At 39.4% G+C, this 27,933-nt stretch overlaps 1 protein-coding gene across 1 annotated transcript in view; it reads left to right on the top strand.

The window, feature by feature from the left end:
* ADCY1 (adenylate cyclase 1) overlaps positions 1 to 27,933 on the top strand; it is a 142,973-nt gene that overhangs the window by 93,147 nt on the left and 21,893 nt on the right. The window contains exons 6-12 of the mRNA XM_061464595.1: positions 304 to 462; positions 2,104 to 2,245; positions 14,052 to 14,207; positions 18,064 to 18,258; positions 20,259 to 20,356; positions 23,590 to 23,674; positions 27,328 to 27,417. Of these exons, the coding sequence (XP_061320579.1) occupies positions 304 to 462; positions 2,104 to 2,245; positions 14,052 to 14,207; positions 18,064 to 18,258; positions 20,259 to 20,356; positions 23,590 to 23,674; positions 27,328 to 27,417 (925 nt within the window). The remainder of the gene's footprint in view (positions 1 to 303; positions 463 to 2,103; positions 2,246 to 14,051; positions 14,208 to 18,063; positions 18,259 to 20,258; positions 20,357 to 23,589; positions 23,675 to 27,327; positions 27,418 to 27,933) is intronic.

Genomic DNA, 27,933 nt, shown 5'->3' with positions numbered 1-27,933 from the left:
TCAAGGAATGCAGATATACTGAGATATAGGTTCAACAGTAATTAAAATATGACCAAGAAAATCATTTATTCGGAATTACACCTGGGAAATTAGTGAAGGAAAAGAACAGTGCCTGAATATATCATTTATCAATGATCCTGTCTTTTTCAAAGTGTGTGTGTGTATATCTATCTATATATATTAAAAATGTATATCTATATGTCCAAAAAGATTCATATTTTAACTTTGAAGAAGAGAGAGAGGAAGAAAATCAAGAGCAGTGTTGTTGCCTAAAGACTGACTTCATGATGCTTTCTATTCCAGATCTGTTGCAGAAGCCACAGAAGTTGATCTCAACATGAGAGTTGGATTGCATACAGGCAGGGTGCTCTGTGGGGTCCTGGGTCTCCGAAAATGGCAATATGATGTCTGGTCAAATGATGTGACTTTAGCCAATGTAATGGAAGCTGGAGGATTGCCTGGGTAAGTCTGGAAAAAAAACATAGAACATGAAACAGAAACCTGTATGGGTGAAGAATTTAGTTCCTTCTTTGAGGCACGTGCTACCCATAAGGGCAGTGTTCAATAACAGCAATTAATATATTATGTGATTTATCCTATGAAATTCTCAAAATGATATTTACATTCATAATAGGCTAAAATAGAAGCAAAATATTTCCAAGCAAAATCCTCATTAGAAGCTGCCAAATATAAAGAGTAGGAATGAGGCAATGCCAGGAATGCAGCAGTGCTAGACTTTCACCATTTCATGTATAAAAGTAATGACCTCTAGTTATTCCAGGAAATATTTTTCCTTGCACCTCTACACATGTACAGGTGTGAGCCTTACTCCTTTTACATGGTAATGTTTCCAACAGTAGCAGCATGCTACAGAAAAAATACCTGTTTATGGACTCAGATACTGATGGTGTGTGTGCAAGTGATACGGTAGCACATAAACCTGCAGCCAGCCCATGGGGCATGTCCTGGAATTTAAGTACTCCTTGGACCGCCTTGGACTCAACTTAAATGCACACAGAGCACTTTCTCAAAGGTGCATTGGTGTGCTTCTATGTGCAACTCCCATTTGGACTGGGACCAATCATCCTCTGTTTATGAGATCATGGTTTGCTGAACAGGGGGACAGTGAAACCTCGTGATTTTTATGGTTGAGTCCATTTCTCCGTGTTACATACATCTGCCTCAGACGATTTAGTCAGTGTGTTTGGGATGTTTCCTTACCTTAAGGCTTTCCAGCAAGCAAAAATCTGAACACATGTTTAATAGAGGAAACCAGTAATTGCTTTTCAGATATCTTCTGTGAGGACATTGCAAATGTAAGGAGCCTTTTGGGAGAAAATGTAAGGACAGTTTTCAGCATAATAAAACTCACTGATAGTGTCAAAGATGGCTGTGCTGCCAAAACAAAGCGAAGTAAAAAGCTGCCTACGAAGCTGTAAGTAAATGAAAAGGTCAAAGCCATGAAGGGGAATAGAAAAGGGAATTTCTGCTTAATGCATAAGAGGGATTCAGAATGTGAAATCACAAGTTTCAAAGAGCAGGATGTTTTTCCAAGCAGGCAGTGAGGTAAGCATGGAGGAGAGCCACACAATTTGGAAGATGATGTGCAGACTTCCACTTGCCATAAATCAATAAATCTGCAAGTGTTTGGACAGTCAAGAGTTATCTTTCTGTTTACAGCTCAAGCTTGGAAACTGCATGTGATGGAAATATCTCTGTGTTCTATTTGGCTGAAAAGACAAAACAAAGCTGTTTATACATCAAAATGGGATTTTGCATGTAATTTGACCTCTTTGTGTCTTTATGATTTTCTCAACTAGTTCTTTACTGTAAGGGTGGTGAGGCACTGGAATGGGTTGCCCAAGGAAGTTGTGAATGCTCCATCCCTGGCAGTGTTCAGGGCCAGGCTGGACAGAGCTTTGGGTGACATGGTTTAGTGTGAGGTGTCCCTGCCCATGGCAGGGGGTTGGAACTGAATGATCTTAAGGTCCTTTCCAACCAAAACCATTCTGTGATTCTATGATTCTGCTCAGGGCTGTATTTCAGTAGCAACTTGATCATAATGTATCTTTGCTTTAAACAACGTCATCTTTTTCCCTCCAGGAAAGTTCACATTACAAAGACCACCTTAGAGTGCCTAAATGGGGACTATGAGGTAGAACCAGGATATGGTCATGAAAGGAATAGTTTCTTGAAGAAGCATAATATCGAAACATTTTTTATTGTGCCATCCCATCGTAGGAAGGTAAGCTCCACACATTCCATCTTATTCTGTGGTGTTTCCGTAATTTAACAGCTGTTCTGTGTTATTCTGAAAGCAGAGGCAATACTGGTATTTCTGATTTCTAAAAGCTCTTCAGATTCTGTAATCATTCTATCAGAAATCACATAACGTTACTCAGAAGCGTCAATTCCCTCTTCCCTTCCTTCTCCCTTCAAAAGGGTGTTTCAGAATAGTAATGCTCACAGCTTGGCTGGTTTTCTTTCTGTTTTTCTTTACTCTTTCGTTCCCATATTCCCGTTTTACTTAGGCTCTCTTAACACTTTTTACATCACTTGCAATACTGGTGGCTCCTTTACGGGACCTAGAGGATTCCTGATGAATAGACACAGAAAAGGTAGTATTTACAGATATGGCATGCCCACAGTAGAAAAACTAGTGAAATGATTTCAACAGTGATTGAACTAACATCCCCTGGAAGTCTGGATATGCTGCTGTGTGGCCAGCCTGTACAACACAAGCCATTTATCCAGGTCAGAGGAAGAGGCTGCTGCCAACCATCCTGCTTTTGAATGTAGATACCACCATTCCATAGATCAGGTATTTATGAAGCTGAGTAAATTTTATGGGATCATTGCAACAAATAATATGTCCTCTATCCAGAGCATGCATGTTCTTTTCTTCTGCCACACTGCGCTGCTTGTGACAGTTTCAATGTTATCCTTCTTGCTCTGTCACCTCAGGCTGCCACAGTTATTTTGGTCATCCCTTTTGTATCTGAGCTGCCTTTCCCTCCACCTTTTCTTAAGCTTTCCTCTCCCTTCAGCTTCTTCCTTTTGTCAGACCCCTGGAGATGTACTGGGCATAAGTCACCAGTACTGTTGAGGGACAATAACGTTTTCTGCTCTTTTCTTCTTTTTGGTGGAGAACAGAAAATGGAAAGTGTGGAAAGAATAAGGTAAGAGAAGATTTTAACTCGTTTGAGCACGAACTTAATTTCTTAGATGTTACTCAGGATTTAGCCACCCTAATGGAGATGAATGTGACTCCTTGTTCTAACCATATATGAATATGAAGAACAGAGGCACAGCAGTGCGATGGTGATATCTAGGATCTCAGCATGCAGTGAAGGTGGTAACATGGGTTTTCCAACAAGTTCATTTATAGTCACACCTTTCTTCCTCAACCAGTTACTGAGGTTAGGGCAGCCTTTTGTTCTACTAAAAAAATGTTGTGACCTCAGTAGAAGTCTTGAAAGTCCATAATCATCAGGTAAACACATTCAGTTTGTTCCGACCTTTTCCATGTCAAATGAGGCTTGTCTTAGAAGTTACCTGCCATGTCATGATTACAGGCCAAGAGGAACTTTATTGCTCTTTATCTCAGACAGCCAGCTTGGGATACAGACTTTTGCACCCTTATCTTCTGAGACTCTGCCCAAACAAGTTTCATTCAAGGATTTGGTCTTTAGAGGGAAATTGTAATATCCACTTCTGAAAGTATGAAACCAATACAGACCACGTTATAAAGTGATGTGAAAGGTCCATGCTTGGGGGTGTTAGCCAATGGGTGTTCGACCAAAATGCAACCAGGAAAAAACAGGTCATCTTGAATTCCATGCCTGCAGTCAGTTTCTTGGTCTGAATTTGCTGACTTAGGGAGTTTTTATGGAAATGTTGAAAGTTCGGTCACTGGGGAATTTGATTCTGGGAGTGAAAGATCCTGTTCATTTACCCCAGAAAGGCTGCTGCAAGGGTGGGGGTTTTTTATACACTTCCTCTAAAGCATCTTGTAATTAGAGAGATGGAGTGTTCTCATTCACTGTGGAAATCCTGCAGTCTCATCTATAGCAGTTCTTCCGCTGGTGTAGATGTTTAAATTTGGTTTTAGATGGTGTGAAAGAAAACAGGTGGGAAGACAGTGGGCTGGATCTGCTCTGGCAGCCAGGGAGCCAGTTTTCTGGTAGCTCTCTTAAAACCAGAATCAGTTTGTAGATTAACTAATCCCAGTAAAGAAGAAAACGTAAGGGTGAGATGAATTAAGGCAGGTGTGTTGCTAAATGCTGCCAGGTATGTTTGGTTTGGTTTCCTGTTGTTTTCACTCCTAGAGCATTATGTATAATTTAATTTCCCATGTTATTATGTATCAGGTTTCATTTCATATTGAGAAGAGAAATATTTTAATTTTAGGAAATTGTTGGTAGATTGGTGCACAGAGACAAGGAGAGAGACACTGTGTTGTGTCAACTCAGCTGCATTTACCAGTGATTGAGGAACAGAACCTTGACACTCCCATATTAAAGTAAACCAGGTCAATGCATGTTTAATGCGCAAGGATGAGAGCCTACTATTGTGTGAGCACACATTTCTTCATCTTTGCAAGATTGCTGAGAAACTGCAGGTGAGAAATGACTGATGAGTTTGTCATCAGCTACATAAACCAAATGCCACCCCACCCAAGTGGTGCCACTGATGGGCTTGTGGAAGTGGCAGGTGCTGCAGTACAGCTTGGCTAACTTTAGCTCTCCGACATGCATGAATGGTGTGTCAGCCAAACTGGCACAGAGAAACTCTTCTGAATTGTACTGGTCTTGACTAGCTTCTCCTCTGGGCTCACAGATCAATCAGCATGTCAGTTTGTTGTTTCTTACAGTACACCACACAACTCCAGTCTTCATGTACTTGCATACCAATCACTGGACCACAAGCTACATAATACTGTATTTACCTTCAGAATAAAAGCCTGCTGTCCCCTCCTACTCTGATTCAGTCATTAACTCTTCAGAGACATCGAAGCAGAAAGCTACCCATGAAGCACAGACAAGATAGAGTTTCTCTAGGTGAATTCAAATATCTGCTGGATTAATGTTGTATTTCTTCCTCCAGAGCCTTAGTAGCTGAAATGCAGACACATTTTTTATTCTTTATGCATCATCTGACATTAATATGAACTGACTTTATCAGCTATGATGCCAAGAGGGATGAAAGTCCATTCTATGAGCAACAGATGGCCATGAATCTGTTGAATTTGGAAGGTAAATAGGCCCACTTAGGGTTTTATAATTTTTATTAATTTATTTAGGAGACACATACCCCATACTGTCCCATATTTAGTCTGGCAGGGAGATCTTTCATCACAAATAACACCCAAACCAAGAATGAGAAACAATGTAAGACAATTCATTCATGTACTAGTTATGTCTTAAACATGAACACATTATAAAGTATTCCATTATTTTTTTAATCTGTTACCGAATCAGCCAACAACCACAATGTTGTGATCTGATCAGGTATGTAAGTCTGGTGTATAAGCTAACGTGAGAGAGCACTTTTAAGTGGCCACTGAGGGAATACTTTTGTTTTTGTTTTGTTACAGGTTTTATTTTAGTAGAGATTATATTAGTCTATTATTGTTATTAAGCAATAATTATGCACGTTTGGCTGCATAAAGAGCTTCTAAACAGACTTAAATAATTTGTGTGATTTCCAAAGGCATACAGAAAATTTTCAAATCAAATTCTTTTGCTGGCCATCATAGTTAAAGATTTTTGCAAATAAGGCTTTTTTAATACAATACAAAATGTTACAGTGCCCTGACAAAGTTTGTAGTTCTGAAAATGCACATTTCTTTTAAGTAAAGTTTAATTATGGTTTCATGCTATTTTATTATTCTTTTTTATACATCTATTATTTATATATATGTTGCATATTGTATATTATTTATATTTATTATTTCTTACTTATAATTTATTTATTGTTATTGATACTACAGCCTATAGTGATGTGGGCCAAAACAAGGTTTGAAAAGTTTGATTAATGTAACTAGCTACAAAGGCTGACATGCACATGAATATCTTGGACTTTTCAAACAGGTCTGATCCAGTTAGAAAGACAGCTCTCTTTCTAACACATGAAATATTCATGATACCCTATGCTTTAAACACATGGACATTCTCTTAGTTTCAAAAGGTCCTGGCTTTCTGAAGTATTGTAAATATTACTGCATGTGGATGTTTTATCAGAGCAAAAAATATAGGCCAGATACATTAATATCAGAGACCCTTACAAGAACTTTGTAACTCTGCTTAGACCCAGATACTGGCTTTTTCCATTAATGATTCCTCTCTAATCTGCCTTACTAATCTGTATGCTTAAAATTTAATTTATGGTGTGTTTTAATAGACTGGATCTGGTTTCATTAGAATTCTTTATGTTCTCATTGTCAGCATTGACACTGGTCATAGTCTCAGTTTTACAGCTTCTGTAGCTGGCTTCCAAAAGCACAGCAGAGGTAGTGAGCTTAGCTGCACTGTACTTCACTTCTGTGGTTGCTCTAGAAGGTATGATTCTCCTGCAGTGTCACACCTCCTAAGGTTTGGCCACAAACTTGGTGATAACTGAGTGATTTTGTATTCGGTCGTGCTTACTTTTATTGCAGCAGTTCTCTTTGATGGCATCTCTTTAGCTTTGAAAAAGGCTCATTGATTTCAACAGCCCAGCACAGATAATTAAAATTCCTAAGGTACTTTTACAGATAGCCAAGCAGTGGTCAGAAGTGATCAAGTGTTTGTGAGGGGAATGTGTTAGGTTTTGCATTTACAGAAGTGAGCCTGCTGTCACTGTTACTCATTGCCAGATTAAGGTAACCAGCTGCACTAAGTAACTTTGCCAGCTCCAGAGCTAAGGCAAAGACAAATAATGCTCTAGACCACAGGAAGCAGTAGACCTGTGTCCAGAAAAGGGGGTTGTAAAACTGATACGAATAGCACACAGTGACAGAAATCCATGAAAAATCCATGAAAGCGAGTAGTACATCTGTTTGCCCTTTGGAAACTAGCTGTTTCTCTGGAAAGGCTGACATTGCTCTTTCCTACCTTATCACATATATACAAAGCCATGGCAGACAGTCTCAGAAAATCCTTTCTGGAGCTTGGACAGCCCTTCTCTATTATCTGAATTGTCTGAGTGATGCTATGACCAAAATCCCAGGTGACAGGGTCTGTTTTTTCCCGAGTCCTTGTTTTGTTTAGTTATGCAGCCAGAAGGAAGCAGATGCTGGTTGGAGGTATGGCACTCTGTCTCCTGCCTGGTGTTGAACCATGTCCTAAGCGTTTCAATGCAGGCAGCTAAAATTTCAGTTCTATTTTTGTCCAAAAAATAATTGTAGCCAAACCAAAACACCAGCAGTCTCTTTGAAAGAGAAGGTAAAGCAGTATTTGAGGAAGACGAGCATTTTTTTCAATCTTAGGATTTCAGGAAAACTGAATTGAAAGCCTGAAGGTTCAAGAATCTTCTCAATAAGCAAACACAACTCGGAAGCATTCAATGGAAAATCCTATTTAAAATGGAAAAGGTCCTGCAAACAGCAGAAATGTAGAGCAATTAACTATAGAAGAAATGTAGAGCAATTAACTACACCATTACACCTGCGGCATGATTTGTTACGAGCTGCAGATGGATTTAGCCGCTCAAAAGGCTGATCACTTAATTTCTTTGACTCATGATCCAATAGGCAGAAATTCAGCAACCTGAGATTCGTTCTAACTTGCATGACAACGGCTGCAAGAAAAGTGGCAAAGGCTGTCACATCATTTTCATCTGTTGTTGTTTCATCTAGCATAAACAGATGGGATTTTAAACTTCCTGCATTGCAGTCCTGTCACCAAGGAGTTATAGGAAATAAACACATTTTCTATCGCTCTGCTGCTTGAAAAGGCAGTATTTTTTGACTTGGAGTACAACATCCTCCTTTACTGTTAATCAGCTTTGTTGCATGAAGCAGCTGATCTGCCTTCTATGTTAAAATAAATTACTAGGAATCATATCTTTCCAACACCAACCAACAGGTTTTGTCTGCTTATGTCTTCCTTGTGGATGATTTGGTTTTTGTTTTCCCCAGGCATGGAATGAACTTTGTACAATACATCACAGAGAAAACAACATAGATTCATGCTAGCTTTTTTGTGTTGTATGGATGAAATACATAATGACTCCATGTGCTTGCCTTTTGACTTTATTCATAAATCACTTTTACCTGTGAATCACTGTTAGCATCTAGCATGTTTCACTCAAATAACTGCTCTTACACCCTCTTGAGATGCTTTCTAGCATGTCTTAATAGTACTTTCATCTATCTTTTTAAAGTGAAGCAGTGTGTGTATATAAGCTATGTATTACTAGGATTTTTGATAGCAGTTTGTTGGATTTTGTCTGACCTGATTAAAAGATAGTATCTTGATATCATCATGTGAACAATAACTAAAGAAAAAGAAGGCTACAGAAGGAACAAAATAAACCTGTGTGAAACAACAGGTCTGAAATTACTGCACTTCTTTTTAATTTAGTATTTCCATTCAAACTGAAGTTCCACCTGTACTTGTAGGAAATTTCCTTCTCTGCAAAGTTAATTTGATTTAATCACTCTGGTTATGCCTACATGAACATACCAAACTGTTCTCAGGTTCCCCTCCTTTTTCCAAACATGTAAAATTCCTGTTTTCCACAGAGCGCTTCTGGCCCAATAAATCCATCCATATGGCTGGCAGCTCCCTAGGACTTCTTTGTATCTGACTTTCATAGAAATACCCAGTTCACTTCGTCTCAAGAGAGTTTTCATGGTCATTGTAAGTTGTCAGCTTTCTGGACTAGTTCATTCTGAGGGTATTTTAACTTAAGTGACCACATGCTTACCAGCCCTTCTGGAGTGCTAGAGCTCTAACACCTGGACTCTAAGTAACAACAGAAGAGAGCTCTACAGTTAATGCAAAGCATGTGAAAACTTCTTCAGCTACTCAGACAAACTCTATCCTTTGTAGCATGCAGCCAGCAAGAATATATTTGACAGAATTGTTCTAATTTGAAATGCCCCGAGTGAAGCATATGAGCTCAAAGATGGGCATGAATGATTTCTGCTTTCAGATGGATGACTACCTGCAGCTACTGCTTCTGCCACAGCTAGGACATTCCAGGGTGGTGTTTGCTCCCAGTGGCTGACAGCTCCTACCAAGGAACTTAACTGGAAATCTGAATGTATAGCTTAGGCATTTCACCTCAGATACACCTTGCGAAATCTAATTTAACAGATAGGCACACAGCCTTTTGATGGAAGCTCTAGCTTGTATCTGGACAGGGGCCGATTTGTGGCTGAGACACTGCATTGCGCAAGTTGTCGGAATATAACGCACCCCAACACCGCTTATGTTAGCACCCAGCAAACACAGGCAGAGGAACGGTGGCTGTGTTGCACAGTGTGTTGCTGTCCATCTTCAGGATTGTTTCTGCAATTGCTGTGAAACTGCCAGTGCGTTATCATCAATGTGACAGCACACAGCTTGGGCCGTCAGCGATGGTGGAGCTACTAATGTGCTCTAACGTTGATTTCCTCTCTTCTTCTTCCAGAAATACGGAATCTGTAGAAGGGAGAAGCATGGGGCACTGCTGTAAGATTTTCTCCGTTCTTAATCTCTTAGGGATTGTTTTAGTCTTCACAGTTGCTAAAAACTTTTTCTGTGTCAAGGAAGTGGCCAAGGCGTCCTGAATATTTAGAGTTTGTCTTATAGAAGCTATATTGCTTACTGGCAAAAATAACCGATACACTTTCCTGACAGACAGCTGAGGTATAAGCAAAATGTGTCATAAGGGCAGTAGAAAAGGATAGAAAAGTATATGTCTGATGATTTTAACTGTAAGAAGGTTGAAAAGCCAAAGATTTGCATACCTATCTCAGGGCAAAATGGTGTGCAGATATTAACAGACAAACACTGCTAACCAAGAGAAATGGTTCTGCCTGCCTGAAGAGAGAAAACACAGATAGACTTAATGCTTACAGCATTGATGATTTCTGTAAATGTGCTTTGTGTCTCATTAGTGTCTTTTGTCCCATGCCATTTTAAGCGCTGTAGTTGAACATAGCCAAGGGAACAACAGACTGCTGCTGTTCCTGAGAATCCCAGATAAGCACCAGTGAATCCCTTACCAGGGTATTACATGTGATTCAAACACTGGGGTGTTTTCCCAGGATTCTAATCAGCACTCGGTTTGTTGTCTGCATACTTAAAGATACTCACAAAGCTGTAGATAGTCTGGCTGCTTTCAGAGTGCTCTGTTGGAAAATCCCAGCTCTTAAACTTGTTTGCCAGCTGTGTTGCAGCAACCAGCCAACCTTCCCTAACGCGATGAAGAAAACGAACAGTGAGCAGTATAAAAGGTGATCCCAAGGGTCATAAAGAAGTGTGAAAGCAAAATGCATTACAAAAAGTGAGCTGGGATGAGAATGCTGCAGTCCAGTTTCCCTCTAATGCTGGCCTAGAGCAAGTTCAGAAACAAGGCAGAGTGAGAAACATTGGGGTTTTTTTACGTCTAACAGACTACTGCATTTCTTGCCTGTAGCAGAAGATAACAGCAGAAGGTGAGATTACTTAAATATTCCACTTGGAAGTTCACTGTGTCACAAGTGGTGTTCTGCTGTAAAAGTAGCAATAAAAAAAAGGGACGTAATTTGTGAGATGAAAGTGGGAAAGATTTCCTTTGTATTTTTAGTATTGTGTGTATAGAATGATAGGATGGAAAATCCTCAGTCCCAGTGCAGAATCTATGTGTCCTGCAGCCACTAGATTAAAAAAAAACCACAAACATATAAATTAATATATATAAAGATTATACATATCTATTAATTATATTAATAGATATGAAATTATACATATTGCCAGTATGCCTGGCTTTTGTGTCCCGCAGTGTCCTTTGTGTGGCTGTTTTCCTGGCTGGAGATTCCACAGCCTCTCTGGGCAACCTGCTCCAGCACATCCTCATCCTCACAGCAAAAACTTATGTTCTTAGCATCAAATAGGAATTTCCCTTGATCCAGCCTATGTTCATTGTCTCTTGTGCTTTTTCTGATCATTTCTACATTGAGTCTGGCTCTGTCTTCTCTCCAGTTGCTACTTAGGTTGTTGAAGATAGCAATTAGATCTCTCCATAGCCTTCTCCCAGCTAATGAACTGAATTCCCACAGGTTCTTCTGTATGCCGTATGGTTTAGAACCCCAGCTGGTTTGCTGAACCTTTGCTTAACTTCACTCCATTTTGCCACTGTTTTTCTCTTACTGGGGAGCCCAGAAGGAGATACATTACTCCTTTTTTTTCCAGCGCCCTGAGCTGAAAAACTCCTATTTGACTCCAGACAGCTGGAAAGCTCCCTTGTATTTCCAACATACAAAGGTTGATAGAGTATCTGCTGGTAAGATTTATAAACAAAAATAGACTCATTGATGGTGTGAGCTAAAACTGTTCCACTTACTTCTTTGAAGATATAGTACAGGAAAGTGCATGAATACATGTGTTTGGGGAACAATCATGTTGGTGTGCCAGGGTCACACTGCCTGAGTGAGCCAGGCTGTATCCAGTCCAAGTTTTAAAGTTGCAGGTTAATACAGAAACACATCTGTAATAAGTTTGCCTCAAGGAAGGCCTAAATTCTTTTTTTCACAGGAGTACAAATCCTTATAGGTGGATATAGTCGTGCCCATGGGCTCCCCTTTCTGAGTCATGTTTTCCTCAATCTTTCGCTTGTAAGACATTTTACCTATTCTTTGCTGCTCTTGCACCTTTACTGTGGCAGTTCCATAATGAAGGCTGTCAAGCAGCTTCTGTAGCTCTCTACTTGCTTAAGAACGTATTTTCCAGCCTGTCTTACGGAGACCTAAAACTGAAGTTGTTGACCTAGTTAATGCAGTGTCCACAGTGAAAGGTTTGGGTAAAGAAAGAGCTAATGATCTCTTGAGATATGGTTCACCTGTAAACCTCTATGTATTCTGTTTTATCTCTGTCTTAAAAAGGTGGAGCAAAATGCAAAACCGGAGGGAGTTTTAAGAAGTTACTAATCTTTGCTGTATGCAAAGGTTGATAGGGAGACTGAGTGAAATATATAGTACTTTTAGAGGAATTAGGGCTAGGGAAAATTGAGAATTTTTATAAGCAGAATACTTGTCCAGAAAGTATGTTTTAGCTGTTGGGAATGGTAGCTCAAGAGCTTATCATATCTGCCATACTCAAGCATAACAACTTTCTATTTAGTGTCCTTGGGAATACTTAAAGGATATTTGGTATGTGGATATCCTGATACGGTATCTTCTATGTGGTTATTGCAATACAAGAGTAAGTCTTCAGCCATAAAGCCCTCAAAAGAAGGGAATCATGTTGGGAATCGCTTCATGAACACTTTTGTTAAACTATCACTTATACAAGCGATTACATACTAGATACATGAGTGTCCTTTTAACTTCAAGCTAATGACCATGCACTGCAGTGCTGGTGATGCTACCTGGTTTCAATCAGGCTTTCAGGGCACAACAAAGCACATGTGCATACCTAGGCACCTTCCCACATTTGAAACATGTCGTATGTTTGTAACATAGCTACATGCTAATAAGAAACTACGTATACACAAGTCATTCTTGTGTTTTATAGCCACGGTGTGGCTGACTAAACAGAGTATTGGTAGATCAAGAGGATATACCCTTGATTCTCTAGAAAATGCAAGTGCATAGCTCTGTGTGTGGTTTAACATGGCATGTTTAGCATGGCAAACCTGTACCTGAGGTGCCATTCAGAATAGAAGCAGTGTCTTTTTCCTGTCTCTCTAAATTTCAGTATCCATGAAAACATGCCCCAAACAAATGCTTCTTTCTTCATTCCTTGATCTCTGAAGTAATAACACAAGCTTCTCTAGTAACTCATAGTATTATGAAGACTGAACAGAGAATCCTTATTGCCATTTGCGGGCTAAGAGCATTTGAATAAAGGTTTTGGAGTGTGATTTGCTTTGCCTTTTGTACCCAGGAACACTAGGGACTAAATCCTCTGTGCTTCTTTATATTTCTGTTCCAGAAAAGATTAATGTTACAAGCTCAAATTCCCATAGTGTGGTGACATGGGGTCCTTCCACATTTCCCATGAACACTGCTTTACATTCCACATGCCAGAGCACTGCTTTACGTTCCACATGCCAGAAGGAGGAATATGATTTGTAAAAATACCCAGGGTAGAACAAAGGATTACTCTTATTCTGATCTGTGAAAGTATGTGCTAAGGGTTTACTAAAGTCAGCAAGAGTTAAATGGATGCGTATGAGTTAACCAAGAAAATATTTGTCCTTGCTGAACTGGGAGCTGTGTGGTAAAAGGTAGAGATTATACCCAACCCTTTTGAGACTATTTCTCTATGGTATAACACGTCTTGCTTTGAAGAAAGAAGATGTAAGATAGAACCTGAGTGCCTCACAGCCTCCTTTAGAGCATGTATGTAAATGTATCTTTAAAGCAAAAGCTAGCCTCTTCTGATTTTAACAGTCTTACCAGTGGCTGAAGTAACAAAATAAGGAGATAAGAAAAAGACTGAAATTGTGTTTTTTAACATTAATTAATAAAAATGCTCATTTCCTCCTTAGTTTTCCTGTATTCTTCCAGAATTTATTTTAAGGTTAAAGAAATACAAATATTGCCTCTTTCAGAGTTTGTCATTAACATGCTTTTTTAGTAGACTACATTTCTGTGTAAAATAGAGGTTCCAAAATGTGAAGACTGTGCTTAAATACTGTCTGCTCAAGAGATTCTTTATATCTCAGGTTAAAAAAAGAGGAGGTCATCTTCGTCTGCAAATATACAGTGTTTATCAAAATGTGTTGCTGCTTGGTTGCAATATCGCTTTGTTCTGACCACTAGATGGTGGAAATGTCTGCAAGTACCTATGTCTGCATGGGAATAGAATCGCAGAATCACAGAACGGTTTGGGTGGGAATAATGACACAGTTGTAAATGCTGTTTTCCTGACCAACAGATATTTCCTGGACTGATTCTCTCAGACATTAAGCCTGCCAAAAGAATGAAGTTCAAGACAGTCTGCTACCTGCTTGTTCAGCTCATGCACTGTCGGAAGATGTTCAAAGCAGAGATCCCTTTCTCCAATGTCATGACATGTGAGGATGATGATAAGGTAATCCGTGTGGGCTCTTCAGGCATCTGTTCCAGGGCCACATTCAGCAGACCTGCTCTGAGAATGTATGGGGTGACCTGATCAAATGACAGAGGAGTTTCTGGTGTTCCTGATGAAGCTAGGGCTGCCTCATGCCCACAGCTTTCTCACAATACAGACAGAACTTAACATGCCTCAAATTTGGAGCTCTTCTTGAACAAGCCAGCACAGGTAGCCTATGTTGCTTCTATTAAGGGCTTCCTTCACAGGAATTAGCTTCTGTTCTGTTCCTGCAGTTCCCTAGAGCTGATCTTTTTCATCATGAGTCCATCACAGTCTGAAACTGATAGCAGCAAATGCAAGATAACAGAATAATTTGGTATCTCAAGATGGTTCTCTAAAAGCTAAAAGGCAGGTGATAAGCTAAAAACCTTCTTTGTTCCTAATACAAATCCTAAATACAAAAGTCCGTAGTACAAATAAGAATACTGCTTTCGTGTATTGGCTTGTAATGCCATAACTCAAAATTGCCAGTAGCCTGATTTACTTCCTTTTCTCTGTGTGGATCTACCCCAAAATAGATGGAGAGAATACTTTTGAAGAGTTGCTCATCCCGCTTTCTTGGCCAGCAGGTGGCAATGTTACATAGGTCACTGCGCCAGTGCTCCGAAGTAGCTCATGTGGGCATCGCAACGGTCGGTCTAGGTGTATTACTTAGACTGATCGCTCCCCCTTTCGTTGTTTGGGTTAGTTAAAGTAATATACATTTATGGAAGATCTTGACTAAAGCTTACTTTCAGAAAGCATCCCAATGTCTGTATTTTGGATTTTGCATGTCCTCGTGTTTTTTCTGTGGGAAAAAGGGAGAAAAGTACATCAGTTCCTTTAAGATGCAGTTTTTAGTGAAGACTTTCAGAAACTCCAGATTTTATGTTGAATTTTTCCATGTACTAGGCCTTCCAATTGTGAATCAACACTGTTTGAGTATTTGAACAAAGTGACCCCCACATTCCTTGAAGCATATCCAATATTTTGCAATGTGTCTTATGTATATGTATGTATAAATATGGTAGTTCACATAGAAAATCCTAATATGGGTGTTTTAGGGATCTGGTGATCTCATGTGAGAACATTTACAATGAAGTTCTGCAATGCCATCTTTAACTGAAACCGTTTTCTGAGCATTTGTACCTAACACATAACATTTATTGTGAAGCATGATACATGATTTTAGTGTAAATACACTGTTTTGCAGTGCAGGGTTACTTCAGAGATATCAGTCCTCACTTCATGTAAAACAAGCTGTGGCTATAAAGGCTTTGAAGCTAGCGCATTACTGCAGTATGTATTTATTTAATTGTTGAGAAATATAAATGCTGGGTCTTGATCACATATAAGACCTAATATAATGTAAGTCTGCTTTGTGAAATAATAATAGAGATAAAAATTAAGAAAACCTAGTGGAAATAAGTGTATGTAAGCAACAGCTATTTCGATTGAGCACAGTAACTTTAACCCTATTTTAAATTGGCAGAATAATTGAATTTATTTCACAGGAATATTAGAATGTTTCATATATCAGAATAACTCCCATCATCTGCCCTCATTCCAGATTTTAAAGAAGAGAAGCATTTCAGGGGGTTTTTAATGCTGTTTTGCTCACCCCTATTATTATGCTGTAGGATCAAATTCAGATTATAAAAGATCCCCAAAGATGTACTTTCTGCTGTACCTTAAGCAACACATATGCTAACTAGTTGTTGTTTTTAAGGAGCAGAATTGGATATTCCTAACGATATTCCTGAAAGCACTCAGTTTCCCCACAAACTTATGGGACAGATGTCTTCTGCAAGAGAACAATTTTATTTCCATTTAGAAACATTTGGAATAGTTGTTTGGCTGGCAATTGAAGATTTTTATTATGGCTAACAGAACCCAGAAGACAGATTTGAAAGCTCTAATCTGTGTATGTCCACAGGATTATTTTTCATGTTTAAACATTTAGTTCTTACACCACAGGCAACTTAACAAGTAATGGGACCTGATAGTTTGAAGAAAAATGACTTAAGTAGCCTCATAATTGGTTAATGCTGGTATAACCTCCTCTCTACCTATAAAGCCAGCAAAGCAGAACTTGGAAGGTTATTTTATGTATGCTATCTTTTGTCCATTCTCCTTCATAATCAGTAAACCAAGGTGTCAGTCAGCAGTTAACCCTTCCCACTGTTCATAAGTATTCAGGTATAATTTACATATAACATAAGCTATGTAAGTTAATGAACTGCTGTAGTTCATTATTTGTTCACTAATGAGGCTCTCATGAGAACTTCTTGTGGAATAAGGCAGGAAACTGCCATTCCTGCAGAATTACTTAAATAGCAATCACCACCTCCTTTTACCATCTGGCTTTAAAGGATATTCTGTAGTATAGCTTTGAAAGAGTGGGCTATTAAGTACTGACTGCTCTGAAGAGAGAAACCTGATGTACTTCTGTAACAGCTTGCTGACACTCTACTGATTATATCCTGAGCCAGTGTTGTCCTTATCCCTGAGCAGACTTGTCATTCATTTCATAACGGTTTGAATTGTCTTCCTGGACTCTGCAGATGTTAGACAAAAAAAGTATTCCTTTAGCTGTATAAAAATAGTACAACTTGTCTGAGTTTGGTTGTCAAAACTCTTCAGGGAAGTTAGGCTTGACTCCTTTTGAGGTGAAAAGGATATTCAAGTGATGTCTCTTCCTACTTAGTGTGCTAACCATTAGATGACTGGTTTTTCTTTTACAAGATTGGCCTACATCTTTCTTATTCCATGTTTAAAAAATGCTGCATCTACAAGAGTATTTGGGGAAGGCTCTAAGCCTTTCAGTGTGCTGAGGCATGGGCAGTCATACTAGTAAAGATCTAGCTGTAATGGTTTAGATCATAGAGTCATAGAATGGTTTGGGTTGGAAGGGACCTTCAAAGCTCCTCTTAGTTCAATCTTTTGCACTGAGCAGGGACATACTCAATTAGATCAGGTTGCCCAGAACTACATCCAGCCTGGCCTTGAGTGTCTCCACATCACAGTGCCTTCGACTGAAGGTTACCACCAGTGTGGCTGAGAAGCTGCTCACCATCTTCTAAGTGCTCTCTGTGAAGAGTAAGACATTGTTTGTCAAGTCCCTTTCAGATACTCTCTGTGATAAATCTTTTGCACTGCAAAGGAGTGATCATCTTGTCAGTTGTGCTGTCTCAGCCATGGAGGAATTAACCCCAATTAGGCACAGGTTAGCTCTGATAATTTATTGGAGTGCTCCATCTGGACTGCGAGTGCAATTAAGGCATACCCAAGAGGTCTTAACAAGAGAGCCACTTGGCTAAGTTAGGAATAGGAACACTTGAGATTTCAGACCCTCTGAAGTCACACATGGTCTTTGTGCAAGAGGTTAAAGAAATTTACCTTTTCAAAATGCATATTCTTACCTAGACAGTGTTGGACAGTCAGACTTCTTGTGTCATGAAGAGCCTGGCTGTCTTGTCCTCGCGATGTCCATGTCTTCAATTAGAAAAAGGATACTCTAATTGTTTTTCTAGGGAAAGTCACACTGCTGTGGATGAAACGGATTATTTGCTCAGTGGCAGGGAAGTGTTAGGGCAGTATGTGAAGAGAATTTCTGTGGATGAGGATTGAAATCCTGGAATGCAGTGGGCAATTTCTCCTTGATTTGAGTGAGATCGGGATTTTGGCTAAGGTGTTTTCAAAAGATGGCAATCACATGGAGATCGTTGCTCTGCTTAAGGAGTTCTTCATCCTGGCTGTGAGCTTGAGCTAATATGAACAGTAATGAAAAACCGTACCATTAAAATCTGTGCTTCTTTCTTCATCTGTGCTACAGAGGAGAGCACTAAGGACGGCCTCTGAAAAACTCAGGAATCGTTCCTCTTTTTCTACCAATGTTGTGTACAACACTCCAGGAACTCGAGTGAACAGATACATCAGCCGCTTGATAGAGGCCCGGCAAACTGAGTCCGAGATGGCTGACTTGAACTTCTTCACCCTGAAGTACAAGCAAATTGAGCGTGAAAATAAAGTAAGGGGGCTTACAATTATCTTTTACTGCTTTCACTGACCAGGAGTCAACTAGCACTGGTTTGTTGTTTGGTTTTAGACAATATTTATATTCTACTCGCTATCTGGACTGTCTGTCAGTTAAGAGGGAGACATCATCTCCACCTTCTATGGAAGCATGTAGAGGGGATAAAAAGAACTATCAGTATCATTCTACTAATTGAGATCCTTCCCCATAAAGTTACACATCCTGTGTTTTGGCCCTACTTTTGCTTCTCCAGACTGCCTGATGTGTGTCACTGGTTTAATGCTGTCTCATGGCAATGTGGCTGCCTACTGACTCATCTGCTCTGGGGAAGCATTAACGACAGGAGGATGCTTCCCTCTGCATAAGTAGCCTGATAACTATTGATCCCATCAATCCTAAAAAAATTTGAAAAACAATCTTAAATCTCTGTGCGAAGTTGTGATCTTACACCAGTGTGACTTTGCTGAAAGCAGTGGACTTACTCCAGGCTTATAAGCGTGCATATAACCTAACAAAGTAGAGCTGTCCCTACCTTGCACGGGTTTTGTTTGTAAATCCAAGTTGTTTTAGTTGGGAAAAAATAAAAGCCTTTGGTTTATGTTTTTAAAAAAGCTAAAGGGATTTTGGATTAATTTGGCAGTAGAATGTATTTTTCCACTCTAAGTCACTTTGTAGTCTAAGGCTTCATGCCACTGCTGTTTCAAGTCAGAAGGCTGTGTGCCAGATTGGACTCTGTTTTTTATAGGTCTTGGGAATTAACCTTGGTTTCAAGTTTCCACAGTGATTTATTATCTACTGGTAATTGTTTTCTTTCAAAATAAGAAAGTCTTTTGGTGTAAATGAGATTGAAATTTTGATCTTTCTGAGAAAAGACCCGTGTTTCCACCCCTGGAAAGTGTTCTGTTGTAAGGACTGAGGCTTAGTGGAATCAGGGCAGTAACTACCCAAAACTGAGCTTGTGTCTCTCATTAGCAGCTGCCTCCAACCCACCGGTTAGTGTCCTGTCCTGAGCAGCCGTTGCTGTTTAAACCCAGCTGGCAACTTGAGTACCAGATAGCTCACTCCCCTCCTCAATCAAATGGGGAGGAGAATTGGAAAAGACGGGTAAAATCCATGGGTTGAGATAAGAACAGTTCAATAACTAAAATAAAGTACAATATTGTAATAATAATAAAAAGAAGAGATAACAAAAAGGGAGTGAAAACTCAGAGAAAAAACAACAATAAGCAGCAGTGATGCACACTATAGTTGCTCACCACCCAGCGACCAATACCCAGCCCGACCTGAGCAGCGATCAGTCCCTTCCAGCCAGTTCCCCCCAGTTTCTATACTGGGCATGATGTGCTGTGGTGTGCAATGTCCCTTTGGCTAGTTTGGGTCAGGGGTCCTGTCTCTGCTGCTTCCTGACTTCTTGTGCCCCACATGCAGAGCATGAGACCGAAAAGTCCTTGGTTGGGGTAAGCATTACTTAGCAACAACTAAAACATCAGTGTGTTATTAGTGTAGTTCTCAGACTAAAGCCAAAATACAGCACTGCACCAGCTGCTGGGAGCAAAATTATCCCAGTGAAATCCAGGTCAGTAGTTAAGGTGGCAGGACACCTTGAGGACAGCACCAAGGGGGGTTTGGCTTTTTTTTTTTGTGATGAATCAGTGGAGTGCCACCTCCTTGTTCAAAACGAGTGAATCTTTTTTGCTCCAAACAATGAACTTATGTCTGAGCATAACCCAGATTTAGTAGTTACAGGGTGAAAACTAAACAGCTAGGCCAACAGGAGCAGGTGAAACTGAAGTCTGTCAAGGAAAACGTGTAGACACACACCTGGTTTGTGCATGTGTGTGTGTGAATTAAGCAATGATTATTTGTAGGTTTGTACAAAGGGTAGGGACTTATTTTACTTCAGGCTGTAGTTCTTTCCTACTGAGAATGTAAAACCTGGGTGGCTGGGTGTGTATAAAATGCTCACTGTCTTCATTTCTTCCTTTCTTTAACAGTACCACCAGCTTCAGGATGAGTATTTTACCAGTGCTGTAGTTCTCTCACTAATTCTAGCTGCCTTATTTGGCCTTGTCTACCTGCTAATAATACCACAGTAAGTTTCTGTCTTTTCCCATTATAATTCAAAGTGGAACATCTTCAAGCATCAGTTCGAGGTCAAAAAATTAATGTCTTTGAAATGGGAATTAGCACCCAGGTTGCTATCTTCTCAAACACGAGATTCCCTGTTGGTGTACCCTTAGTCTAGCCATTCTCTCTTCTATTTGTCCAAAGGAGACACATTTTGCTATCCTACTTAAAACAATTTTCCCACTTCTTTTCTGGGAAGAAGGAGATGCACGTAGAAAAAAAAACCTACTGAAATCTTCCACACTTATTCAAAGCATTTCTGCACTACAGTTGTGCTGGCTTTGGAGAAGGTGCTTCAGGTATTAATAGTCACATAGATAAACATATACAGAGCTTAATGGGAACTAAGCACTGAAGTATCAATCCAGGTTTTCAACCCAGATTTAGAGCCTGCATTGAGGTTTTGGGTAACAATGCTTATCACTACACAAGCTGCATGGCTTGGCCATTCCAATGTGAGTTGCAGTCAGACCTTGACTGCACTAAAGCAGGTATAACCAAATACTCCTGATGGATCGGGGGGGGGGGTGTCTGGTGCCTATTGTTGAGGGATACAGCTTAGTGATTAATTCAGACGTTGTCAATTCTGTGTGAATGCTTGCTAAATAAAAAATTAATTAGACTTGACTTTCAACTCTAGGGGTGATAAGAAGTAGATACGGTTGTGTTCAAGATATAAAAATGATTAGTAATAAGCTTCTTCAGGTGAGAATATCAAAACATTTAAAATCAGCTTCACTCACTTTCACTAATTAGGATTTATTAGGCATAAAACTGGCCACAGCATAATGCTTTTGAAAATCCCATTATAATTTCTGGTCTCTTCTACTCACAAATCCTGTCAGAATAACACTTACTCCTATATTCTGTTATTTCTAATTGCAAGTTTGAGAAACACCTTTTTTAATTTAATAGTAATAATTATTATTTAAATTTGCTATATAATACGTTTCATTTGAAGAATTCAAAGTCACTTATAAAAATAATGTAATTTCCAGACTAACCACCTTTGTTGACTAATTGGAGCAGAGCTAAGAACTCCTTCACCTACTTCTAAAGTATAGCCCAGCTGCAGTACATGGTAATTTAGAACAAGGAAAGACAAAGCTCATTAGTATAGTTGAAGCTAGAATGAATTTATAAGAATCATATGGTACTGTAGTTGGTAACCTTTCCAAAAAGTACTGTCACTTAAAAAACAGCAGGACAGAGATTGAATTTAAGCTCTGATGTGACAGACACACAAATTCCAGCAGAATATGACCACTGAAGGCCATGAAGATGGACTGGTTCATCACTGTGTTAATTATAAAAGCCACCCATAGTAGGTGAATAGTAAGTCAATAGTCTTAAATTCTTTCTTACGATGTCTGTTGGTGGTGGCTTCATGCTACCAAATTACTAGTCATCTTGGGCTCATTCCCTGCACTTACACAGATGGAACCATGAGCTAGACTAAAACTTGGGAAGTATTGAAAATTTTCCCATCTCCACAGAACTTGGAGCTTTATGTTGCTTTTTAGATTGCCAAAGCAGTTATAAGTATGACGAGAATGCAAAAGACAAGAAGTTTAATGTGATACTGTAATGGGAGTAGTGATAGTAACAGTGTTTGACACATAATCACAATATTTCAAGGAGGACATTCAAAATCTAGAGGCAATAAAATGTTGTAAGACACAGAAAGCAATGGTCTCAACATTCTCACAATTCCTGTGATCATCTGAGTGAAACAGCTTCTCAACTAACAACATATTTTATATCCCCAGGTGGAGTTGGTGAAAGTAAGGCTATGTTCCTGTCAACCTAAGCTGTGCAGTTCTGGAGGCATACACGCAGTGTAGCCACTCAAAGCCCTGATTATGAACTTTCCTGGTGTCTTATACTGGGTTTATGTTTAAAAAAACATGTGGCCCTTTGTTACTTGTGGCAACCCAAATCTCTGCCAGGGTCCCATGCAGCACTAGTGTCGGTTCATGGCTGTTGCTGCCATAAAAGACGCTGTTTCACTCATGTCGCCTGCATTATTTTCTGTCATACTGCCATTCTGAATGCAAGCCAGTTCTCCAAAAGCACAAGAGAGCATGGGGACCATTAATACTTGTATTCGGAATCCACACTGACAGTAACTAGAGTCATCTCGCTATTCTGGATATACATACTATACCACAACATTTTACCTGCTTGTGTATTGGGAATTATTACATCGATTTTAAATCAAAGCCAAATACAGAGAAATTCTACAGCAAAAGAATTGCACTCTTCTACTGTTAGAAACCCAGTTTAGCAATCTTTCCCCAGTGGTGGTCAAGGCGCATGTATGCCTGCAGCCATGGATCACGTCTTCTGAACTGGCTGGGTTGTTCTTACAAGACTAGAAAAGGTGTGAAGATCATGTTATGCTCCTTTCAAGTGGCCCTGGTTCCATAGCTGGCTTGGGGCCAGGCTGTCCCTGAGCATAAATCAAAGCACCAGCACTGGTGGACTGATTTTTTGCCAGCTTGCTGACATCCATAAAGTACTATTCCTATAGCACAGGTTTTCTGGAGGAGAGATGTGCTTGGTCTTCACCCCTCTCCTCAGGAAGAGCAAGCCTATTTGGAAAGATCAAAAGAGGGAGGATTAAGAATTAAAATAATTATTGCGGCATCTTTGTGAAGAGTAAGATTTGTCTATTGAGGAAGACTCATAAGAAGGGAGTTGCTCTGTTTCATTAGAAGAAGGGATCACAGTGTAGTCTGGTTTTATTTGACTTGGTAAAGTGACTGAGTTGACTGATTTCTCAGTCTCTGAGAAGGAAAGATCAGAAGGGAAAGGCATCTGGTAACTGTTACGCAGCTGCCAAGGCCAAGTAATTGGGTTGCACACTCCACTTATAAGAGTTACCATGCTGAATATTCTGCATTAGCCTACAATTAGAAAGTGTCTCTCCTGATACACCGTACAGTTGAATCTTCGAGGCGCTTTGATCTCCTTGCTGAGGTCAGAGTGAGCACTATACACAAAAGCATTTACTGATTTCTTATTCTTGAGAGCAATGCATTTCACTGTCAAATTTCCTCTGCAACAGTATTACAGGAAGGGTGAGGGAGAGATTGTCACCATTCGTCCGAAACACCATTTCAGAAGGACCCTGTGCTGTTTGTTCTCACCCTGTACTGATTGCATTGCTTTACTTCTGCTGTGTTTTGATTCTAGGAGTACCGTAGTTCTTGTTCTCCTGGTGTTCTGCATATGCTTCCTAGTGGCTTGTATTATGTACCTACATGTCACACGAGTACAAGTAAGTTATTTAAGATTTCATGGTTATTCTTCCTTTTGGTGGCTATGCTTGGTTTGTCATTTGGAATATGAAGGCATCAGCACATGCTTCACAGATTCAGAGTCTGAAATTATGTGCTTTTCAAGTTCATCTTTAAGTAATGTATTGGGCACTTCAAAGCAAAGATGGTTCACCCGAAAGTAGACTTTTCACATTAGCAATCATTAGAGCAGTGCCATTAATGCTATCCTTTTTGTCTTTTTTGCTATGTCTCCCCTGAACCACCTACCTCTAGCCACTAAATCGTTCCAGTGTTCATGTAAACAGCTGCTATGTAACGTGACTTTTTCTTCTTTCTGACTAGGGAGCACACTAGTGTCCTCTTCCATTAAAACTGGTATCTGGGTGTAAAGTCCTGCTAAATTCCCCTCTGTTTTCAAAACTTGTCCTGCCAAAGCAGCAGCTGTTTTGATGGTAAAGCACAATGTTTTGCACACGCAACCCTTGGCCTTTTCAAAACCTTTAGTAATGATTAATTCTCCTGCGTTGCATTTTCACAACAGTAATGATGCAGAAGGACATTTGGTTGTTGTAAAAGAGAACTAGGTCTGCCAGATCAGAATATAGCATCTGCAGATTAATTTCTGATGAAAGAAATCTGTAGTGGCTTAATCTAAATTTAGCCTTTTCAGACAAATATCAGGAGAAAATACACCATTAATCAGCTTTGCTGATAAGCACACACTAATTTCCAGTTAAGAAAAATTAGCTTTTGGCAGGAGGAAAGTAATTGTTTTCATGGCAACATAAACAGTGTGTTAGCAGAGTATCTGGTACACAGCAGATCTTTATTGATAAACTCACACAGTTATTTGGGAGTAACTTGGATGATCTGTTTTGTTTCATAAAGGCATGGTAGTTGTGTGTTTTGTCTATGGATGGTAGAAACGCAGATGAAGTTTGTAGGAAATAGCTCCTCTTTGTGGCGTTTCCCTGGGGCTACTGCCAACTTAAGGCTTGTTCCAGCTGTTTTGGCAGTCAACAGAATATTAATTTGTTCCAGGTTCCTCTAGAGATTCAGTACCTACAGATCAAATCCAGCAGCAGAAAAACAAAGAAATACAAAAAGTCAGAGTATTGCAGTTTGGGATTTTATGGTAAAAATTTGTTTTATATGATAAGTAAAAGATAATTAATATACTATGTATAATAGAGAATTTGAAACCAGTCATTCTCCTATTTTATTCAGTCTTCTGGCACTTACTTGCTATTTTACACTGGACAAGTGACTCTGATAGTACTTACTTAGTTAATAAAAGTTCCACGAAGAAAACAAAGGAAAAGAAGCCAAAAATGCAATGCTATCAGAAAATAGCAGATGCAATCTTAGAATGACCAAAGGTCAGAAGAATAAATCTTCTAAGTGTCAGTCAGAGTTTTAATTCAGACATGTTTCATTTCTAACCTTTCAAGGGTTTATTTTCCTTTTTAACCCAAAGCCTAATGTGTCCACATTTAGAACCTGTACACACATACACAAAAAAAGTCTGTGCAATGTGTCAGAACACATTGTCTTTGAATCTGCATTTTGCTTTATCACTGTTAAACGTGCAGCATTATCTTCAGCCTATGGGCATTTTCTCTTCAACAAACAGTAGATAACTTACTTGGTTGCAGACTGAATTAATGGAATATGTAGGTTTCCTTCAACCAAAATCATTTTCTGTTTTATTTATATGGATAAAAACACACACGTTCCACCTCAGGTGCTGTAGGAATTTGGTCTAGTTGGGTAGACAATGTGACAGGTAAAAAAACATCTGGATGATCACATTCAGAGCATAGCAGTTTATGGTCGTACTCTACCTGGAAGCCAGTAATAAATGGGGTACCATAAGAGTTTTCCTGGGACCTGTTACATATTTTTATCAGTGACCTGGAGAAGGACATGGAGTATACTCATGTCAAGTTTTTAGTGACTCCAGTTTTGGAGGAAGAACCAACACAGTGGCAGGATGACCACTGAGGGGAACATAGACAGGCTGGCAGAACGGGCCAACAGGAGTCTTGCGAAATACAGCATGGATAAACAATGAAGTCCAGGCCCTGAGAAGGAAGAACCCCTCTGCAGTGACAGACTGGGGACTAGCCAGCTCTGTATTTTGGGGTCCCTTGAGTTCCCTTCCAACCTGAGCTATATGGTAGTGATGAATAAATGCAGAAACAGTCTGTCTCTTTTTTCATAGCGTAATTTTAGACACTGCTATATCCCCTCCCTTGAGACACAGCTTTTCAATGTGCGGTTCTTACAAAGCAAGGTTCTAGTTCTACAATATACTCACTGTTTTATTAAGGGTGATATACCTCAGGTATCCCAATCTTCTTTACTGACGTTGAATAATAGCTAGGCTGGTTTCTGGTGTAGCAAATCAACTCAGGTCATAATATAAATCTACTATTGATATTCCATTGATTCTTTCCCACCTGCATTTACATGGACTTAATCCTTACTGAAGCCAGAATGTATTTGCAGATCACACGTGCTTTTTATTTTTGATGAGTTGCTGTGTTTTCTTTGGGGTCACACATACCGATGAAAAGTCCCTGGATCTGTGAAAGGAAGGGTACTGAATGGGTACTTTGCCACCTGCTGTAAGCTATGCTTTTGATGAACAGCTTTTTTTCAGAGTTAGTGACTCGTTCAAAAAAATGGGTGTTTGCTGGATTCATTTTATCTTAAGTCAAATCCAGCCTTAATAAGTCTGAGCCCCCTTGTTTTAAGGGACACAAGATTGTTCCCAATTTAAATCTTACTGTTTCCTGTCATTAGTTCTTGCCCCTTGAAGTCACTGCAAGACGTCTTGCCTGAAACACGTATTGTGGGTCCAGAAGATAATAGATGCCTCAAACATTTTTCGTACAAGGGGAGAAGAAGGAAAGCAGCTTTCACTGAAACCACGGTAGATCAGAATGACTGGAACAAGCATAAGTACTAGAGCCTGACAGACCTGTTTTTCCTCTTTCACCTTCTGTCACTGGCTCCATATAGGTTCACAAGCAGCAAGCAAGTCACACTGTGCAGTGCTGGCATCAGCGTAAAACTGAAGATGACGAAGAGATTCACAGGACTCCATTCCACCAGACATTTTTGTTCTCTACTGCCCTTTCTGCCCTGACAAATTCAATATTTTAAATGAGTCCTGATAATTAAAACTACCACGGCGTTTAACATGACTATTATAGCAGAAGACACAAATACCACTCCAAATTCTACGCTACCACAGCATGTTGTCTTGGATCACTGTTTGTAGCTGATAATTTGCATGGCAAAAGATGCTTTGGGGATTTTCCCCATGAGAACAAAATCAAATGCCATGCTAATTTATTATTTGCATTGTGAGCAGACATCCTACTAACCTTTCAAAGAGTTTTAATTACAGTGAGAAATAATGTATAATAATAATAATTTCACATTTATTACCACCCGAAATGCAATTACCATTAAAGCATATGTACACAATAACTACATGCTTGTTTTGTAATTCACAGTGCAGGCAAAATGTCCGTATCCCTTATTCTCTTATTTTTATAGACTACTAAAAAATAACAGCCCAACTTGAAATACATACTTTTAAATGTACAGCTATAAATCTTTTTATTTTTTTATTTCCTAGTGTTTTCCAGGGTGCCTGACAATTCAGATTCGTACCATTTTGTGTATTTTTATTGTGATCTTAATATACTCCGTGGCTCAAGGATGCGTGGTGAGTATTTAAATCAAGTATTATCGCTTAATTTAGCATTCTGTTTAAATAACAGCCTGGTGCAGATCCATTAAACATGTACCGTATTCTTGTCTGGTGAATTCCTACTCGTTTCCTTATTCATTCTTCCAGAGCATGTTTCTTCAAAATTAAAGCCCTTTGCTATAATTTGAACTTTCACTGCCCTGAGTCAGGCTGTTGACTTAGGAATGGCAAAGCTATGGGCAAATTACACAGATAATAGCAAGTCAACATCTATAGAAAGTTTTATATCAAACCTTAGTATCCCATAGTCTGCTGATGTCATGTACTTTGTGAGAAAGCTATTTTTAAATGTTCGGCTTGATGACTAGTTCAATGGCTAATATCTTGTGACAGACAAGGCATGGTGTCAAACAACATTACTTATTTCTGTGTGGCAGCTTACAGCACATCCTTACGTGCGATAACAAGGAGATATTTTTTGTCCAGGCAAATCACAAAAGATAACAAGATCTTAAAATATGGACAGTGTTG

The sequence above is a fragment of the Pezoporus flaviventris genome, unplaced genomic scaffold (assembly GCF_033815535.1).
Source record: "Pezoporus flaviventris isolate CSIRO_AGI_PZ_B2104156 unplaced genomic scaffold, CSIRO_AGI_Pfla_v1 ptg000037l, whole genome shotgun sequence".
In the NCBI taxonomy this organism is placed as follows: Eukaryota; Metazoa; Chordata; class Aves; order Psittaciformes; family Psittacidae; genus Pezoporus; species Pezoporus flaviventris.
Note: the sequence above shows the minus strand (reverse complement) of the source record. Positions and strands in the feature narration are given on the sequence as shown.